This window comes from Alosa sapidissima, chromosome 7 (genome assembly GCF_018492685.1).
Source record: "Alosa sapidissima isolate fAloSap1 chromosome 7, fAloSap1.pri, whole genome shotgun sequence".
In the NCBI taxonomy this organism is placed as follows: domain Eukaryota; kingdom Metazoa; phylum Chordata; class Actinopteri; order Clupeiformes; family Clupeidae; genus Alosa; species Alosa sapidissima.
This window is the reverse complement of record NC_055963.1, coordinates 5518947-5540407: the sequence shown is the minus strand read 5'-3', so window position 1 is coordinate 5540407 and position 21461 is coordinate 5518947. Positions and strand designations below refer to the sequence as shown.

The following is a 21461-nucleotide window of genomic DNA, read 5'->3' as shown; positions in this document are numbered from 1 at the left end:
ATGAAATTTGCTCCTTGTTTATTCAATGGGCCAAAAACAAAACATATATATCTGCACATAGTTAGTCTGGCGAACATAAAAAGTGCTAGCATTTTTTTCCTTCTTGTGGCTCAAAACTTGGCCATTGAAACTGAATCTGTAAGAGCTGTAGAGAAATGCCTAAGGGGGCTTTCACATTCAGAGAGCCTCCAACTTCACTGGAAACTGCACCCCGCAAATTTTGTTGCGACAGTCTTCCAGGCTCCAAACTTAAGACATGCAAATTATTGCACTTCAGTGAAATCCAGCACTCAGCGACCTTTTGTGTTGCAAGAAAGCATTCCATATTTCTCAACAAAATTTCCTTTTCCGCATCCTAGCCCGCAGATGGCTCCTTGACAGTCTTGTCTTTTTAAAAGCTCTTGAAGACAATAAGTTCAGTGAGGCTTTCAACATTCGCAGGAACACTGTCAAAGTATATTTCAGACCATGCTGCAAGGACTTATATATCGTACAACAGCTACAGGAGAGCAGAACAAGGACTCTGTAGGAAATAATTTAGCACATTATGCCACTGGCTCTGTCAGTGCTACATATAATTTGACAGATGTGTCTGTTTAACCCTTACCCTAGGAGTACCGTCACACCGGTGTGACGGGAATGTTGTGTCTGTTTAAGGACCTCTAATGGGTCTCCTCAAGGCACTAAAATGAACTGGAAAGCCTGATGTGACGGAACACATGGCCTTCTGTATAGTATTCACACATCACACCAGCTCCGCGGCCACATGGCTTCCTACAGGATGCTGTCCGTTTAGCGTAAATAGCCTCACGTCATTGACATTGCTATGGAGATGGGTGAGTTGTAATGATCTGATGGGAGTTGCTCCATCTGAGAGACTGAAGTGAGTGTGGCGACTCGGGCAGGCAGTCTAAGAGGCAGGCTTAGCGCTAGCTGAGCGGAGGACAGACTAATGCGCTGCGGATCCGACTAATCACCCTCCGCCATGGGAGAGAACAAATACAGCTGGTTAACAGCTACACAGGCACCCAGTGATAACAGATACACTCACTTCTTCTTTTGCTGCATGCTACACACACACAAACACACACACACATTCTCATACAAACACACATCAATAAATAATTACACTGACAATTAAATCAGCAGCCGGACTCATTGAGGAGATTTCCAGCTTACATTTGTTCACTGCTGAAAGGTTATGTGCGTGTGTTCAGGGCCGAGCTCGTTTTTCTTTTGAGCCACTTAACTGGCTGATTTATTGATTTGAAAAGGCATCCTCTGGTGACACTAGTACACTGACTCATCCCACTGCACACACATGCATATTCACTCACACACACACACACAAACAAATGCACAAACACATACACATACAAAAACACACACACACACACACACACACACACACACACACACACACAAACAAATACACACACACACAAACAAATACACACACACACACACACAAATGAAATCTAAACACAAAAAACATGTGCAGAAGCCTACTTAGAATTATACCGTACACTATGCTTTTGGCTCATTTACTTAAACTAAGGGATCTGAAACTATCAGAAGAGTATCTGTAGGTGGTAGGTGTAATTGCTATTGTTGACTGCTGGTGAAGCGTGACAGAGTAGGCCAGTCAAAGTGAGACATTGTGGAACCACAATAACAACTATAATTTTTCCTCTTTTTGGACAGATGTGATGTAGATAAAAGCTTGGAATAGGTACAGGGCATTTTTGGTTTTGCTTGTGCACTAATCTGCTTTGTTCCACTCTGTGTTTCCTTTTACTGCAGATCTACAAAAGACAATAATGGCACACACACACACACACACACACACACACACACAAACAAACCCACACGCACATTATTTACTGACATGAGTACAAACCAGCAGTTTCATATACAACTGGTACAGGGCTGACAGCTAGAAAAGCTCCTTTCATCTTCTTCCTGTGCCATTGTGTCACTGACTGAGTGAGGAAATAAAATTTCATCACCTCATGTTGGCATTGAGATATTTCCATATCACTAATTATGGAAATCCATCATTACTTTTTCTCAGTGATTGTCATACATTCCTTGTGTGCCAAGGTGACATAAAAATCTAGGTTTATATACAGAAATTCTTCACTCTGACTGTGGACTGTGTTAAATGTCCAACCGAGCGCTGTAAAAAGATGCGAGCATATCTACAGCAGTGCGAGCATATCTACAGCAGCTGAATAGTGTTCAATGCCATGATTTAATCACAAAGACTTTTATCTACAAGCCTTCAATAAGAGGGAGATTAAAAGACAAGAAAGAAAATCTTTGAACCATCAGTGTGGAAGCTAAAGAAACATAAAAGTGGAAGAGACGTGATAACCACTCCCGATCCAAACCACCAGCCAAGAGATCAAGAGAGATACATGCTGATAGATGCAATTATTCTGGGCTGGAATTAGCATTGCAGCCATTTTTATTCTGTTTATTTTTGAAGCTACAGCCTCGACTGCAAATAGTACAAAACCAATTTGGTTAGAAAGCAAGGTATTATCGCCCTGTCTGACAGACACTGACACAAGACATTACATTTCATTTCATACATGTATGACGCCAAATGGTCACAAACAACGTTAAAAAAGGAGCACTTTGATTCTGTTGTTGCTGTTTATTTTGCTCTTTTATGTCTCCTGAGGACATGCTGAAAGCCTCATTAGCAATGCTAATCCATTTTCTCCTCGTTTTACGGGCAGGATACACAGCTTTGGAAATGAGCCTGCAGCTGGCAAGGAAGGTGACCTGTAACTTTTTAAAACTTCCACCTTGATGACGTCCATAAATCGTCTGGGAGCAGCCAGCATGCTGGACACAAAAGCACGGAGCAGCGCGGGAGAGGTTTATTATCCTTAACAAGCGGACCAACACAATGAAAGTATGTGACTATCCAGTTGAAGTGGTTTGAGTAAACAAAGTGCCCATATTTGCATTATCTTCATCAACACCAGAGCACTAGGGTGGTGCTAGGGTGGTGTCCATGTGACTTCTACCTAGAACCTGTCCTTTCTATAAATCACTGCCTTTGCATAATGTAATTAAAATGTATTAAAAAAAAAATGTAACAGCGTATCATTATGAATTACATGAAAGAAGCCATCAGCAAGAGACGGATGAAGGTCACACCCAGTAGACAGCGAGGCGACAGCCACACGGTGCGACATGGGCCTTTATGAAATCATTATTTCACGCCCCACTGACATGTCCTTGATCGATTGCATGCATTGGAGCAGATGGTAAACAAGCCCCATCATGTTCTGAATCTCATTTACATACATGCATCGGGTTAAGGCAAGGGAGCGCACAGGTGTGGCGTGGTGAAGAGAGACGTCACGGGAGTCTGGACGTCCGTCGGCCCGCCTCGCGGTCTGCATCGGACTCTCAGAACTAGTCTGCGCCCCCGCGCGTTTCCTGCCTTGAGAAGATGACATTCTCCCTTAAAGTCAAAGGAAGGTGGACAAGAAAGCGCCGGCTTGTTGATGAGAAGACAAAAGGGCTTCCGAGGCACTGATTGTGAAGGAGAACAAACGCAGACCATTAGGTGAGTGGAGCGGGGGGGAATTATTCATAAGCTGGAGGCTGCATGGCGGACGGGTGAGCGCTGCGAGCGTTATCTTTTCATCTGGTTCAGCCGAGCGTGCCGCCATCATTACCTGGGTAGATTGCTCCAGGCCAGTCATTATGGCGGTTGCGGTTATTATAGATAATGTGCTGGCCGTTTGTCAATACAGAACTCCGGGACTGCCAGCTTTTCTGTCAGAGCGCGGCGCCAGAAGGCAGAATCAGACGGCAGAAGTTCCTGCATGTGAACATCTGTGTCAAGACAGAGGGGCCAGTCTCAGCTGGCACAGGACTGGCATCATCAAAGGTCAGACCGAAGCCTCATTCTTTCTGGGCAAAGCAGCAGTGCCCCTCAATAAATCTGAGCTTGTTTATAGAACCAATTGCCACATGGTGCATACCAGCTTTACCAAAACACTCAGCCACAGTTTACACTATGAGGCATGGTGGCATCATGTTTTTGCTCGTGTTCTCTGGCACTTTGGTGAGCAAGTACACCTAGTGTCAGGACCATAAGCCCCCAATGCATTAGGGAGCATGATGCAGTAGGACAAGAGCTGCTGGCTCATAAATGAATGCAGACCCACACTGGTCATCCACTCCGCCCAGACTCATGCACCCACACCGGTCATCCACTCCTCCCAGACTCATGCACCCACACCGGTCTTCCACTCCTCCCAGACTCATGACTGGGGACTCCCATGAGGGACCCGGGCAGTAGAGGGGACAACTTCAGGACTACATAAATCCCCCTGCAGCACAGAGACAGAGCTGACCTCGGGCCAGAGAGAGACAGCATGCTAATCCCAGGATGATGATGTCAGTCAGTGGGAGGGCCAATTTGGGAGCCAAAAGCCATGCAGGCCGAGAGGCAGTGGCCAGAGGAATGAGACTTAACAAATGAGAACATCCGCTAATCTCCAGCACCAGCCAAAAACGCCAAGCCTTTGCTTATGTTAATATTCTCAGGCTAACAAGTAAACAGAACAAAGCAGGCCCAGGGAAAGCCACTGTATTTAATGATCTATTTACCAGAAACTATACAGAAAATCCAAACATTATTTGAAATCCTGATTGCATTGTTTTCTTGACAAAGCACTGATAGATTGGAGGAAGAAAAGAGCACCACACTGTTAAAAGCATTTTTCACATTTAATCGTTATAGCATTAGTGTAAAATGACCATCATAACCACTAAAAAAGAACTGTGACTTACTGAATTGATGCAGGCCAGCTCCTTGTTGAGTAGCCAGGGCAGAGACAGCTTCCCCTCTCCCTTGTAGCATGACTGGATCCTCTCCTTGATCTTCTCCTTGATCTTGCGCAGGGTGAACAGACAGAGCACCGACTCCTTGGGTGGCTTGGCCCGGTTCTTTTGGCCCTGCGCAAAGACCGTGAAGAGGACCTCCTCCCGCTCGGAAATCCCCAGCGAGCGCGCCAGCCGGGTCCCTGGCCGGCTGAGGTAGGCGTCCTGCACCAGGCGGTACTCCACGCCGTCCTTTGTGCAGCCGATTGGGAACTCGATGTAGGAGTAGAACTTGGGGTCATCCACGCAGAGCCGCACGATTTTGGAGGTGAAGAACTGCTCGCCGCTGGCGTCGGGCGAGGTCAGCTGCGTGTCCAGCTGGAGGGTGAGATAGTAGATGAACTGCTCGCTGCTGAAGCTGTAGATGTAGTAGATGTCGAACGTGGGGAACTTGGAGAGCGTGTCCGAGGGGATCTTGAGCTGCGAGGAGACAAACTCGTCCTGGTAGACGAAGCTGAACATGTCCGCGTTCTCCTCGTTGGCCATCAGCTTGCGGCTCGAGAGCGTGGGGAAGTACTCGGACTTGCCCTCAATGGGAGTGCCGACAAACAGCTTCCCTGTGCTGCCGCCACCCTCGTAGCCGTTGATGACCACCCCGGACATGGTGCCGGACTCGGAGACGCTGGAGAGGTAGTGCTCCTTGCGGTGGTGCGGCTCACCCAGCTTGAAGAGGTCGTCCAGTCGCAGGAACTGGCAGATGCCCTGCGAGGTGCTGCCGCAGGCGATGAGGCGGTTCTGGCCGTAGTCCAGCAGCAGCAGCTTGTTGACGTTGTTGGTCTGCACCAGCTCGTGGGGGCACGACTGGACGCCAGGTGGCGGGTAGCACTTCTCGTTGTCCACCACGGGGCCGGTCATGTGGTTGCGCAGCTGGGTCAGGTTGCTGGAGAGCTTGTAGATCCAGTTGACCGCTCCCACGTACACCTCGCCCGTCTTGTTGTGGACCACCAGGTGAGTGAGGCCTCCCTCGGGAGGGCTGAAGGTCTGGAAGGCATGCGGAGGGCCAGCCACGGCCTCAGCGACCACTAAGAGGAGCAGGACGAGGGGGCAGCCTCTGAGCACCATGTTTAGCACCATGGGGTGAGGATCCGGTCCTAAGCCGCAATTGGCACCAACACTCTGAAAAATGGGACAACCGCAGGGACACCGAAAGTCTCAAAAGCACCTCACTGGGCCAGTGTCCTCTTAGTTCTTTCCCAGAATGCCTCTGTGTCCTCTATAACATCATCCGCAGTGACGTGACCACCAGCTCTGCAACGAGACAAGAGGGAAAAACAAATCATGAGACTGGCAGAGACAGTGGAACATTCCCTTATTGATTTTGCCAAGTCTTTAAAAGCCCTCCCACACTCGGGGAAAAAAATATGTCATAATACATAAACATTAATATCTTACAATAGGGCCTAAGGGGGAATCCTATACAACATTTAATGAGCGTGTCAGGCAGGCTGACAGCACTCTGTGCTCAGCCTCCAAGCCTCCAGAAAACTCGGGGCTAGCGGACCTCGGCGTGCCCTTAAATATTTCACACTCTCTCTCTGCAGTAGCATCTGAAGCGCCACTGGAGAGGGGGGGACAGAGATCGCTGGAGGGGAAGCGTGCTACCTCGTCCACTCACCTTCAAGAGCCACACAATTGTCGAAACAAGATGTGGGTAACGCAATGCATTTATGTCACTGAATATCAGTGCTCGTAAAAGACTGTAGACAGCTTCTTTGTTTCATTTGAATTCTGGCATCATCCCTAGATTTTCAAATGTTGACACCAGCTTACTGTATAATACTTTTTAAATAATAATGTCCTGGCACTGGTCAGATGACGTTCATGTGAGGAGATTTCGGTCGAGTCCCCCGAGCTGCCCTGGTTTTGCCCTCTCTGAGTTCAGGCACACACACACACACACACACACTTTGAGTACCAGTGGCTCTGTCATCTGCCCGGCAGCCATGATTATCTGTTAGATGAACTTAGTGTTCTCGGGCCCATCACAACAATGCCACTACTGTGTGGGACGCCGCATCTATCTCCTCACACACAGGCCAGCAGCGAGCTTTTTCCCCAGTCCACCACTCAATACTCAGGGTAGGCCTCCCACTCTCTGTGTGTGTGTGTGTGTGTGTGTGTGTATGTGTGTGTGTGTGTGTGTGTGTGTGTGTGTGTGTGTGTGTGTGTGTGTGTGTGTGTGTGTGTGTGTGTGTGTGTGTGTGTGTGTGTGTGTGTGTGTGTATGTGTTAACGTGTAACTACAGAACTGAAAAGCTGACAGGCAGACTGGCTGGAAACAAAGGCGGTACAAATACGTAAAACAAAATCTGATTCACGAATCAAGTAATCTGGGCACTTTGTCACAATCATCATTTAATAGGCTGCTGCGAAGGCTTACACAGGGAGAGACTGTTTTGCAATTCCCAACAGTACTAACAGATTACAACTATAAATACTTTGAGTAAACAGAAAACACAATGGTGCATTTTACTGTGAATTTGCATTTAATAGCGTTTGACCCATAATTTCATTTTAAACACACAGACATACAAATCTGTCAATGCCTTGACTTATCTGGGACAAAAGGATGCTGATGAAGAGCTTAAAGTTTCAATAAAGGTGTGCTTGGGAGTTGTTTTGTTCAACTGTTTATGGACTAAAATAAACCTTTACAAAAATAGCTCAACTGAGGCAGCTCTTCTGCCATGGCCATTTTGAAAATAAGACAAAAACAGTGCTGAGAAGAAGGCAAAGAAGTGTCTGTTATTGTCACTTGACAATATGGGAGGAGATTACAAGCACTGAACTAAGATCAAACACTATGAAATAAACAAATGAGTCTGGATAACTTGATTCCAAATCAAAAGTCAGAGCAAAATCATAGGTTTGCCTGATGTTTACACACTGGCGCCATTGGTGAAATAAATCAATCAATTAAAAAGAAGCCTGCCTTGGTACGGCAGCTTTCTGGACAGCTGAAGCTGGCTCCTCAGATAATGGCCCCAGGCCCCCAGTCCCCGACTTGATTTATTGCCTGAGGCATATCAATTACAACACAGGCGGGGGGGAGAAGCAGTGCACCTGACTTGGGCAAATTTAAAAAAGCTATTGAAAAGCCGTCACGTCAGTGGACTGTGTGCTGGAGGCCAGGTCCCCAGTCAGGGCCACAGGAAGACCCGCAGGGAGCTGAGCAGCAGACCTCCACTCTGCTCATACACACATACAGTACTTAATGCAAGGAGCTCACACACACACACACACACACATACACACACACACACACACACACACACACATACACACGCACACACACACACACACACACACACATACACACACACATCACTACAGCATCCACATTAATATCCAGAATTTCTCCACCAACAATGGAGGGTTTGGAGGGAAACGGCTTTCCTTTTTCTCAACACAGCTAAGCACAGCAGAGCACCGCACACAGTTACAATAGAACATAGCACAGAGAAATTAAACGAGTGACTTCAAGCCCCAGGATGTACATTTTTGTTTGATACATCCAAACAGCGTGTCTTAATGCAGATATGCAGTTCCACTGTAGTCTGTAAGCCAGGCTCAGTGAACAGTCAAGGCAGCATTTCAAAGATATTCCTTTCCGTGGTTTCCCACAGGGCCGCTGCCTTTAACCAATCAGAAGCTCAAAGTCCGCAATTAAGCCTCCCGCATGCCAATCAAACAGCAGGCAGTGGGCTGGGGAGAGTAGGGGGGACAGGAAATCTTTGTTTTCAAATATCTAGCGAGCGCTAGTTTGATTAGCAGGTCGTCAGTGTTGTCGCTTTAATGAGACAGGACTGCAAAAGAATAGAGTGTTTGTGCTTAGACCGCGCTAACATGAACTGCATTAGCTGACTCCAAACTTCCAGTTCTTTCGGAATTAATTCTACCCATGTATAAAAATTACAACAAGTTTAATTTACAAGAAGTTTACAGCCTTCACCAGAAAATGCAATCACGCAGAATAGTCTAGATGGTACAAGTTCAGCTGGTGAATATGAATGCATAAACTGATTGGTAAATGGAGTACATAATGGACTTTCTAAAGTTTAGTTTAGAACAATGCAGGGCATTACTGACTGCATGCACTCAACCGTAAATTAACACACCATGACGACAACCATATCAGATGATGTGTGTGGTTTCATATTAAGACATGTCAGCTGCAGTTTGTCGGCAGAGTGCAGGCCCGATGATTTGTAGGAAATGGGATCCAATTCCACACTGTTAAAAAGATGATAACCTAACAACGCAGGTTTGTTTGGGCAAAATGGCTGCCTGAGTGATCTTGGGGCTCCACGGCCCCGGAGTGATGAGAGTGGTGTCCAGGGGGACGAGACTGGTCTGCAGCCTGACCGCGGGCAAGAGCCACCAACACGCGGCCTAAAGAAGATCCCCCACAAGGAGGAGAGAAAATAAAAAGCTGACGGAGACGAAGAGGGCTTACAAATGCCAAGAACGCCGTCTCTGCAGTTTCGGGGCTTAGACAACATTGTACACATTGAGGGATGACAAAACCGCAGAAGTTATTATTTGAATTGTGCCTATATAAAAATGACAATAAGTGCTTAAGCAACAGCGATGGCTTAGCGGAGTGCTGAAAATGGGAATGTCTTCACATTCCATCACAGCTCCCTTCTTTTCAACTCTCCACATCTGCTTTAACAAATGCCGTCCAAAAGCAGAACGCTTCACCTCGGTTCCCATCGTAGCGACCTCCAGGAGTTCTATGAGTTTGGCTACGGATTGTGAATTAACGTGATGATACTCAAGGATTCCTGTCTGGAGCTGGGTGCTGTTGGGCACTATGACTTGGCCCTGCTGTGGGCTAAGATGAGGTCATGCAGCAGAGCATCAGCTTGCTGTTAGGGTGCATCCGAGCCAAGACTTGGGAACACTGTTCACCATTGATGCAGGCATTTAGCGCATGTGACACTGTGACCCCTCAGACAGCTGCCTGTTAACACCCTCACCCCTCAAAAATGGCATGCCGCAGGCTTACTGCAAAACAACAACCTTTCACCACAGTGGTTTTAACATGTGTTTACCAAAACACACACATCATGTCTGCTTTCACTGATTTTATAATCAGTCTGTTTTTGATCCCTGTACAGATGTGGAGAACGTCTAATGCCAGAACAAATGGCACCAGCCTATTATTCATGCAAATCCAATCACATTCAGATGTTTGGAACGATCAATATGGCCAGAGCATAGGATCCTGGATCCCACTGAAGCACTCAAAAGTGCAATTGGCCTCAATACCTGAGAGGGAGACACACCCATAAACTCAGAAATTCACAAAGACACAGTCCAATCAAGCGGCCTCTCTGGGCAGCCATGCTAATAGATCTGTGTCCATTACCTCACTCCTCGCTGGGTCTAATAGGTCCCACAGAGCTAATGCAGGCATTTTAGCTGCTCCACGTCCAAGTGCAAGTAATGACAAAAAGGTTTTCCTTTTGCCTTGTGGGACAGTCCTAACTTATTTCCATTTGCAAATACCCAGAGTATGTCAGTGTTTTGGTGAGTGAGCGTGAGAGTGTGTGTGAGTGTGTGTGTGTGTGTGTGTGTATGTGAGAGAGATAGAGAGAGAGAGAGAGTCTGTGTGTGTGTGTGTGTGTGTGTGTGTGAAAGAGAGAGAGAGAGAGAGAGTCTGAGTGTGTGTGTGTGTGTGTGAAAGAGAGAGAGAGAGTCTGAGTGTAAGTGTGTGTGTGGGAAAGAGAGAGAGAGAGAGAGAGAGAGAGAGAGAGAGAGAGAGAGAGAGAGAGTCTGAGTGTGTGTGTGTGAAAGAGAGAGAGAGAGCTGAAAGACAAAAGCAGGGAGGAGCAGAGCAGAACTGGCACACACATTTACTGACTCATTTTTGTACAACAGTTGCAACAGAGCTATTACAGAACCATCTCCTATTGGTGCAAATGCCTGGCTGAAACACTGCCTTCCTACCCCGTCTCCTCTGAATAGCACAAAACCTGAGCAAGTAGCCCCAGTGTTTTGTGTGTGGGACTCTAAATCCCATTACGCATCTGGCTTAGCTCTTTCCACTTCCTGCTTTCCAGGGTTTGTCCCAGAACACAGACTCCCTTAATCGCATCAGTAAGAAATGCAGTATCCTCTTTTTTGTGTGTGTATGCTTGTGAGAATTCCTGACGAGGAAAAGTCGCCATAACAATCCCAACTGATCACATAAACATGGAGCTCATTTGAAAACACACAGCCACACACACATGAAGGGTTTTCGCTGCGGAGATGGAGTCTCTCTGTGCCCTGAGCTGGCACGCAGTGGGGGTTCAGTGGCAGGCAGGATGGCACACATGAAGGACAGACTTGAGCAGAAGTGACACAGGCTCGGCTGCCAACAGCATGCTGGCAGGCCAGACGGGCAACAGTTAGTCCGTGCATTTGTCAGAGTGCTAAATGGAGGTGGTTCTATTCTAAAACCTGAGTATCTTTAGATGAACATAGTGGCTTATAGGCACAAAAAGTGGGATTTGAGTTAAAATGCAAATGTGAGGATGTAACGAGCTAAGCAAAAGCTGACCGATCAGAAAACACACACACACACATCCACGACATTCGGAATGACCCACTGGACTTCTTTTAAATGTATTTGCTTTGAAAAGACAGATCAGAAGTCTCTGTGCCTCTGAGAAAATCAATCATGTGAGAGTTTAAGCACACTGTGTCATGTCATCGCCTGACCTTTCCAGTTGAATATTTCAGTTCCTGCCCAATGCGTTTGTGCTAACACAATTACACCAGGCTAATGAACAGAGCAGCGAGATAAAGTGCCCCTGAATGGCTGCCTCTGCTTCGCATCTCAATCTCCTCTAAAGGCTACATTTGCATCTTTAATAGAAATGAAATTCCTCATTAAATGTTCAGACAAGGAGTGAATTACGGGGCAGTTAATAAAGAAAATGGGGGTGAAAAAAACAGAGTTAAATGTTAAGTATTTGTCCTTTTCCTATTGGCCTGACACTGCGTCCTGTCCCTACACTGTGCCAGAGAGTCCCTTTCAGCCTTATGGGGGCTGAGAGACTGGCGGCTAACGTCAGGCAAAACAATTACAACTGTAAGAGTAGCATGTGGTGCAGTTTTGGACTTGAGGGCTTCTCGTGGCCAGTTGAGCAGCAAATGGGTCTCTGGTGGTCCATCCCACACAACAGAACTCACGATTCCGACCCGGTCTGCACTTCCTGGCCCCTCCATCTCAGAACCCACCGGAGGGTTCGGGGTTGTCGGCGGAGGCGGGGTGGTGGGGGGGTGGTGGGGGGGGGGCGCGGGGAACGTGTCGGGCCCCCTACACATGGCGGCTTAGCGCGCGATCCGCTGGAAAACTGGAACCGGCTGCGGATGTGGTACTGATTAGCGGCGGGCCAGAGGGGGCCGAGGTATTCCAGCTATTCCCCCGCGTGACCGTGGGGAATTGAGTTTAGCATGACCTCCTGACATGCCACTCTTTATAGGAGCGAATAAAAAGGGGAGCTGTTGACAGCGTGCAGCAGCTTCCACTTGGGGTCCTTCCTTTGAGTGGTAATCCTATCGAAGGCATATTACCTCAATATGTTGGTGTCTTATCCTTGTAGCTGCTGGGTAAGGTCAAACTGGACGATATTTCAGCCTGCATCAGTTAAGTCCACATCTGAGCTCACTTTCAGAAGCAGAAGCAGCAGCAGTCGGTTTCACAAGGACCCCCCTCCGTATTCATCCTGGAGGCTAAACGTTTAGAAATGGCCCCTCTGTGACGCTCACCACAGCTTCTAACATGGTGTTCAAATGCGATCCACGCAACTGCTGACCATTAGCACCAATGGTCCTCTGACATAGAAAACAATGCTGCATCTGACTGAATTCCCCGTATGAGGGGCACAGCGCATGGCATCACTCACACAGGTTCACGGCTGGGGGACGAGGTAGGAGAGGGTGCTAGTTTGTACCCATCATGCGTACACAGCAGCTTCCGGAGCCTCAGTGAGTGTTATCCTGCAGGTGATAATGAAAGAGTGACAAGCCAAGGTCTAATTGCGAGGCATTAAAACTGATTCCGGGAAGGTCAACTCCCCCTGTGTGCGACCATTATGAAACGAGCAAATAAATGTCAGCTTGTGATGAGGCTCTGTTTGGCACGCTGATGTATTCAAGGAATAGCGTCATCTGCTATCAAACTAAACAGGATGCCACCAGTGACTGACAGGCAGACTATAAAACTCTTATAATGACGGAGGCTGGGATAAAGAATGGTACTGCTGCATGTTTACATTCATTCAGACTTTATGAGGGATGGTGTAAGGGAATAAGGTTGTGTTTATTGCCTTTTCCAAGTTATGGTGGAAAGTCCCCTTGTTTTACAGTCTGTATTTAAAAAGCTAATTCACACTCTTTTTTGACTTAACACAATCCTTCTGTTTCATCAGTCATGGGAAAGCATGGGCCGAACAGCCTTTTGGGTTCCCCTGGAATAAACTGTAGATTTGAGCCATTGTTCCCCATTCCCTGCTTTCTCTTCCTCTTTAGACCCTGTATTGACTCGTCCGCAGACAAACAAGGACTTAACAGGAAAAGATAAGAATAGCTGGAGACTCCATTAAATTCCAAGGTTGGTTTTGGAAAAAATACATTATATACACAGTCAGACTCTAGCCAACCCTTCACACACATATACACACACAAACACACACACACACACAATGAAATAATTACAGCTGAAATGTGCATGGAACCATAAACACTTGCACTCTCCCCTAAATCGTTCACCGTTAATACAAATAACATTGAGTCAGCCTCAAGCATTTGCACACTCGCTCGCTCTATCTGGTGTGCAATCACTCAGTCAGACTGGAGCACTTGACAAACACACGCACGCAGCCCGATAAGGACCAGCGGCGTTGTCCCCTGGGCTCCTCTGGCCCTGTTGACTGTCCATTCAGGCATTCCCCCGGCCACCGCACAAGAGGGGTCAGGGGGGCCATGAGAACTGGGGGCTGGGAGAGAGGACTTGGCCGGCCCACTGCTGGAGAAACCTCTTCAGCAGCCGCGCTTCAAACGGCCTTCTCTTATCGTGGCATGTGTTGCCGGACACAGTGCGCATAGTGCCAGGCCTATCAGCGGGGCGGTGGGCAGCGGCGGGCGAATGCCGAGCTGGAGAGGATCACGCTCGCAATTATGCGCTGACCTCAGTCACTGGGACAGATGCGACTGTTGTGCCCGGCCCGCAGCCGCTGTTGCACTCAGTCACTCCTTCGTCTCGCAAACACGCATGCACACGGTCAAAACATCTGTCGGCAGGGCGAGGAAATAAAGGGCTCCATTAACCCACTCCTCTCTTTTCCTCCTTCACTAATGGGAATATGTAACACACACGCGTGCGCGCACACGCAGACAGACAGACACACACACACACACACACACACACACACACACACACACATCCACTGTGAACTCGAGCTAGGAGGCCACGCTGACAAAGAGGGATCTGTATATCACATTGGGCGCAAATCCCAGCAGCATGACTGTCTACTCCAAAAGTGCCAGGCAGTATTCAACGGAGCTTTCAAAGCTAAAACATCTGTCCTGCTCCGCAGAAGCCCTCGGACTAGCCTGACAGCTGTGTGTGTGTAGTGTTGGCGAAGGTACTGCTCGCCGCCATACATCAAAGTAACGAGACACTTGTGCTCTGAAAGCAACAAACACAGCATATTAGAGGTGCTCCAGCCTACCGCGGCTGCTACACCTTCACTTAAGGGGCTCACGGAATGCATTTGCAGTTCAATGGCAAATACCACCCCCGGCACATGCACATGCTCACACACAAACGCACAGCAGCACGGCATGGGTCTGGGTCAGCCCCGATGTGTAAAGTGAATGCCATCAGCAGAGGAATGCAACCTGTGACCCCGCGCTCATGACCCCATGATGCGAGAAGCCCCCTCATTGGTCTGGCAGAGTAATCATTTCCAGAGCGCGCCACTGCAGGCGTGAGGGAGGAAGCTCTAGAAGAGAGGGGGAGGGGGGAGGGGGAGGGGGAGGGGGAGGTGGTCTTCCCAGCCTGCCGGCCAGCGGTCTGCACAAGCCGGCTCTGCTAAAGGAATCACCGCACTAGTGATGTTTCACAGAACAAGCCGTGTTCCGTACCTGCGTGAAACAGGCACCAGGGAGAATGGGGGAGGGCGTTTTAGAGGCCAATAAAAGAGAGGGAGGGAAAGCAGCAGTTTCCACACAGTTCTGCACAAGAGCCACATGTGCAGGGATTTAGCTGTTGTGGGGGGGGGGGGGGGGTTGTTTGTTTTCAGGCAGTAAACTGAGCAAACTACACCAACAGTTTACGTTTTAAAAGACTGTCTTGAGTGATATCAAACTAAACCATACATATTCACACTTGCATTTCTGCTCATAGGCTATATAAAATCAGGAGATTTTAGGTGAGATAATAAAAACAGTTTAATTAAATCCTGAATGCACTGTGTGTGTCTGGGCAACAAAAATCCATCTGGAGGGGGATGTGGATTTCAAAGCCTTCTCCATTCCACGAGTTATCAGCACTCTTCACTTCAAATAAGCACGGTGTAACATAGCAGGACCGCACCGCAAGCTTCGCCTTTCATCAGCAGCTGCCTGGTGAGCTGCGGGTCACAGGGCCAACGCGGGGTGGCCGAATGTGTCATGTCACCTCAGACAATCACTTCACCCTCCTGCTCGCTGACAGGAACTCGGCGTCAAATGTTGTTCTTCTGGCAACACCAGCAGCTCAACACAACAGATTGGACTCGCAGGAAAACTAGAGTCCCTGCCAGAATCCATTCTGAGGAGAATTCTTCCAACCGAGTGGATCGAACAGCACATTTTCCCAGTCCACTGGTCCTAAAATGAGTACTGATTAGCAAAAAGAGCTGCCTCTTTTCTCTGCTTTGACTACAGCTTTGTCAAATATGTCAACTCAATCTCAGTCAGGACAGCTTCATTAAAATGTACATGGAAAGAGATTTTTAATTTCCCAAGAAACATTTTATGGACCCTGGACCAAAACCATAGTGCGGGATCCTTTCCTAACAGGCATGGCCCAGACTATGAAGAGATGCAAAGCATGTCTGTTCTCCTTGTGCAGCAAAACTGTGGGATCACCGCTTCCCTCCCACTGAGAGATCAATACTCCCATTCAGATCTTTTAATGGGGTATTAATTAGGAGATTACAGCCCAACAGTCAGGAGCATCAACCACTTGGCTCTATGCAGAACCACACACTGTGTGCAGAACCACACACACAGCCACACACTGTGTGCAGACCGCCAGGAACCTGCTCAAGCACATCAGCGTAGCGTGTTGCTGGGCCTGAGCAGCATTCCTAATGACAAGCAGACAAGCACATCATCAGGAAGATCTGTGTTGCGCGTCATATCTGAGACGTGAGAGCAGTGGACTCTAATTAATATGAGCCAGGACAAATGGCTTCCATAATCTTTTATTTGCGTAGGCCCACAGGGTTGGTCATGGCTGGCCTGCAGGGCAGCAAAAACGTGTCGGCTCTCTTGAAAACAGTGCAAATCCAGCGCCAACGCACATAAATCCCCTGGGCTACATCCAGCAGTGTTTGTGCGATCTGGGCCCTCGCTCTGAAGTCCGCCAGCGACACAGGGAGCGGGCACCTGAAGCCGCTGACGCTTGGCCACAGACGCAGGCTAATGAAAGTCCCCCTCCCACCCTGAGGGGGGCAGCACACAGGGAGCGCCTGAACCCTTTTGTTCCACATTGTCGGCCCCCCAGGGGGGCCCAAACATCTCCTGTGCTGCACTCTCTATTAGTCTTACTTACAATCACAGTCTATGCTTCTGCATTATTAAAGCAGCCTCTGCACACAGACCAGGGCAGTCGGCAGAGCTGCTCCACACATACCATCTGAACACTCTCAAAGGACTAATAACCAAAAGGTACCACATAGCAGCAGTCTCTTATGAACATGATCATGTTTAAATTATAAACACACACATATAAACAAAAGCCAACAGCAGGATAGACAGTCACCAAGTAGTAGGTAGCGGTGCTAACAAAAGATCAGCACCACAGCCTTGTGAATGCTGGAGAATATAGACACACGGCTGAGTGTGTGTGAAAACAGAGAGCCCACGAATACACAAGCCACCAATGCACCATGCAGACGCACGAGAGCAAGCTCTATGTGCCTCTGTTCTCATTAGGGCAGCCGCTGCCCAGAGGGAGGCTTCCTTGGCTAGTCTCAGATGAGAGCCCTAAATAAACCGTCTAAACAAATGTAGGGGAAAGGGAGATAATGTTGGCCTAGGAATTCGTGGACTGAATCTGGCTGTGCCATTCTCGCTCACAAAAGATTGGCAACACATGAACACAAGCACACACACACACACACACACACACAGAAACACACTCACTCACACACACACACTCACTCACACACACACACACTCACACACACACACTCACTCACAAAAAGCTGTGGCTGGTTGTAAAAGAAGAGCTCAGACAGCAGATGGCTGATAGCATTGATCTGGATCCTTGCACTGATAAGGGCAGTAGATACGCTGCTCCAGAAATGGAGAGCTGGCCAGATGCGAGGCTTACACCCCGTACTTGAAACCTGCAAAAACTCACTTCAGAAATTGGCTGTTGGCTGTTTTTCTCATAATGAGCTTTGCTAATACCAGTGACACAGAAGGGATTCTGCATCTGCTGTTTACAGAGAACGCTATCCAAGAGAGAGGGTAGACCCCTGAGACAGAATATACCGCCTTCAGTTTTTTACAGGTAAATGGACGAGACTGAAGGTCAAAAAGACACACTTCATACATGGGACAGTTATCAAAACGAGTCACAGACTAAAAACAAAATATGGCCTCAAGGCACCCGGGCTGCATTTATGGGGCTATCATACCACCTCAAGGTTACAGAGCTGCCTCTTAATCAGTCAGTCTGACAAAATGTTCTGCCTTCACCCTGCCATATCTACACGTGTAAAAATACACTCTACAAGAACCGTTGCTATTTTGAAATTCAAATGTGCAAGGAATCCTTGGTCTTAATCAGCAGGATTTTTCACATTTTTGTCAAGGCCTTTGCTACCCAGGTGAGTCTACACGCTAGTCGGCTAAGGTGACCAGGAGGCACCAAAGCATTAGTCAGCAGGCGTGCTTCTCCACGAGGGTGTGGGGAGAGCGGTTTTATCTTCAGCCAAGTACAAATTATTTTGGAGAGAGAGAGCGAAAGAGAGAGAGATAAACCAAATGCCAAATCTTTATTAGAAAAGATGACACTGCAGACTTGACTAATTCCACAGTGAGAGAGAAAAAGACCTGCACTCCTCTACAAGTGGTACTGATCACACATGCACATTTTGTTGTTTACACAAGTTCAAACGTCATCTTCAGTATCACTCGCCACGGACTCTATCAGCAATACAGCAAATACAAAAACAGTCAACATAGCCAAAGCACATGCATATAATATTGCTGACAGTATTTGTGTTTCTATCCATTCAGTAAACAAGTAAAGAAAATGCCACAATAGATGAGAGACACGGGCCTTATTGTGATTGCTGATGGTATTACATCTATCGTTTCGCCAAAGAAAGTTTTGACTTAAATGGCTTCTCTGTGCTAGAGTACTGTAATAAACACAGTTCGTAAAAGTCTACCGTTGTATCACACAGAAGCGATGTATTGAAGTATGTGTATCGTCAAGTCACGTACTTCCCCAGGTATACATTCGAGGGCAGATGAGTTTATAGTAAAAAAAAAAAAACAGAAGAACATTAAGCATTTTCGTTAACGCTTTAAAATGAAATCGGAAAAACATTTTTAAAAAATCTATATTATTAGTGGTCGCTTCTGGGTAGCTCCTGCTTATTTTAATGGTCTAAGAATTGAGCAAGCAAGCATTCTTTAAATCTACAGGGGTATTGGGTCGCTTGAAAAATACTGTAACAACAGCACAGAGCGCGGGAACCCTGCATAGCTGTAACCTGCTTTTGTAACCATCTGTCCATGTGGGCTACTAGAGAACGTTAAAACATGCAGTCCCATGACTAGTGCAGGGCGAAGAGACACTATAGTGATAACTCATTAAATATGAACTCTGGCAAGTATATTAGGCATGGGACATATCAAGCCTAGATCAACGCAATCTATATGGCACTGGAAGGTTAGCCTCACGACAGACATTTGCGCACTAATGTAGACTACTGGTACAAGCAATAAGTTGTTTTAGGTCGTCTTCATATGATAAAAAAAATTGAGACATTAGGCTCGTTGTTTGATAGACGTTGTTTGTTGTGCTTTTCCTGAAACCCGTATGCAGTCATGAAAGCAATCTTCATAAATGATTATGACTGACCATTCTGACCATAGAACTAACAGAATTCTGACCATATAACCATTCTGACCATAGAACCAACAGAAAAACACTAAATAGCCTATAATTCTTCCGCGAACGCATAAAACACACCTGAGGTCTGCCTGTTAACAAGGAATGGTAACAGCTATGAACTAGACTTAATGCACACTGAAATGTTATTAATTTTACAAAATAGTAATATTATCAATTAGTACTAACCTGATAATGTCTTATAACTGCTAACGATAAAAAAATCACTCATGGCTTTATTCTAGCGTTTTACCACATAGGCCAATACATTGTCATGTTTGTGTTACTATTAATGTAATGAATGAGATTAGTCAGTCTGACGGACACTGTTACATGAGGCTGTGATACGTTGGCTAGGTAGACTATTGTAATGTAAACTAAATAGGAGACACATATAACCACGAAATTAAATGTGATCAAAGACGAAAGATTGTTCAATTAAAGTGTGGATCACATTGAACATCTGGATAGCAAAGCCAGGAGCTGTCAATGAAGGCATTGTCAGGTATGCTGACCTAAGAATTAAACACTACGTCTTCGTAAGGACAGCACAATGATAGTACAGACTTAGAAACATAGATAGCCGACTACTTCAAGTAGATTTGGTCCAGTTGTTTCAAACAGGCTACCCCTACGCGGAATAAAGTAGGTTTGTGTTTTGTCGGTTTTCTTTTCCAACACGTTCCCGGTCAAAAGCTAACATACTGTCTGAACAGAAATATGTAAATTTGACATGCATTAATTGGAGATGAGTGATCATGCCTACGCGCTGTCAAATTTATTTCCCAACATATGACAGACCAGCTCTGCCTATTCCACTGTCAGTGAGACGCACAGCATTTTTATTACACCCTAATAAATGCAGCAAGAGTAAAATTCAGGCTTAACCGACGGGTAGCATACCATACGCGAATTCCTTTGAGGAGGTCCTTTAGTCTGTGCCGTACCCGTTCGATGTAAAACGCCTCTATATCATGCAAGCAGTTGCTGCCTGATACTTTAGTTTGACAATTAACGCAGCTCTAATGTTACTAAGTCCCCCTCGTCAAAAATAACACCCAAGTGTAAAACCACAAAATGACGACTCACAAAAATGCTAGTTTTTGTTTGTTTTCTTTTTCCCCAGACAAATAGCTCCCTAACGACCCATGGTTCCTTCCAAACTGAATCGTAACGCCATGCCATCAGGATAACCACATGAGCAACCAGAGAAGAAAACACTGGGAGACACCGATGGAATAGAAATTGGCTACGGTAAGGAGGGGGGAATACATGAAACTAACATTTCAAACTAAACATGCAGGTTTCCAAAAGTGAACTTGTTTAGAGGAGAGTGCGCTCTACTTACGTTCTGTCGCGATCATCAGTTTTGTTATCCTTGCCATGCTTTAAGTCTAAAACTCGCACACATTTTCACTGCAGCTGTGGCGTTTCACTAAACTCGTTGGCGGCTCCGCGCTTACTTTCGAGTCTGAGGTCTCCCGTGCGCATGAATGGAGTGGAATGCGGATTGAGCTCCCAGTGGCAACGCAGCCTCGTTCTGAGGACAGAGGCTGTGCTGCGAGAAAACACTTTTCCCTTTGGCATGTAGGCGGCGACGTGGCGCAAGATTGAGGAGCCTGGTTTCCATGCGCGACTAGGCTCAACTCTGTTGTAAGGGCGATGACACATCAAAACCTGTCGGCAGGGTCTTTCATTGCTGCGTACACCACCATGTAATCATGTAAAAAAACAATTTATTACCTATACCCTGTCCACACTATTCTAATCTAAGCAGTAACAGCAGAAACCCTTCTAGAAGAAAATCTTTTATGCATGTGAAGAGACTCTGAGATCTAAATGTACTCTTAGTTTATTTGTTCTATTCTAGTTCTTAGTTATAGGCTAGTTTTTTGTTTGTTTGTTTGTTTTTAGAGTGTCCTGGAGGCCTGAGCTTTTTGATCTCATCACATTGTGGGTTGACAAGATTTCTGCAGACTGCAGCTTGGTCCTCAGGCATAAACACACACAGGTTCACATTTCAGTCTGTACCATCCAAGCAACCATTGACTTGGGACAAAATCTATGAAGTTTTGTGAAAATGACATGTCTATGGGGCAATGAGTGTGACAAATTCAATACCCAGAGGACAGGATGTTCGATGTGATGTA

The 21461-nt window shown here is 46.8% G+C and overlaps 1 protein-coding gene across 1 annotated transcript in view; it reads right to left on the bottom strand.

Annotated features, from left to right (window-relative positions):
* LOC121713766 (plexin-A1-like) overlaps positions 1-20809 on the bottom strand; it is a 34603-nt gene extending 13794 nt beyond the window's left edge. Inside the window, exons 1-2 of the mRNA XM_042098681.1 lie at positions 20660-20809; positions 4825-6162 (exon numbers count right to left, since the gene is read on the bottom strand). Of these exons, the coding sequence (XP_041954615.1) occupies positions 4825-5988 (1164 nt within the window). The 5' untranslated portion in view covers positions 5989-6162; positions 20660-20809. The remainder of the gene's footprint in view (positions 1-4824; positions 6163-20659) is intronic.
* Between the last annotated feature and the right edge of the window lie 652 nt (positions 20810-21461).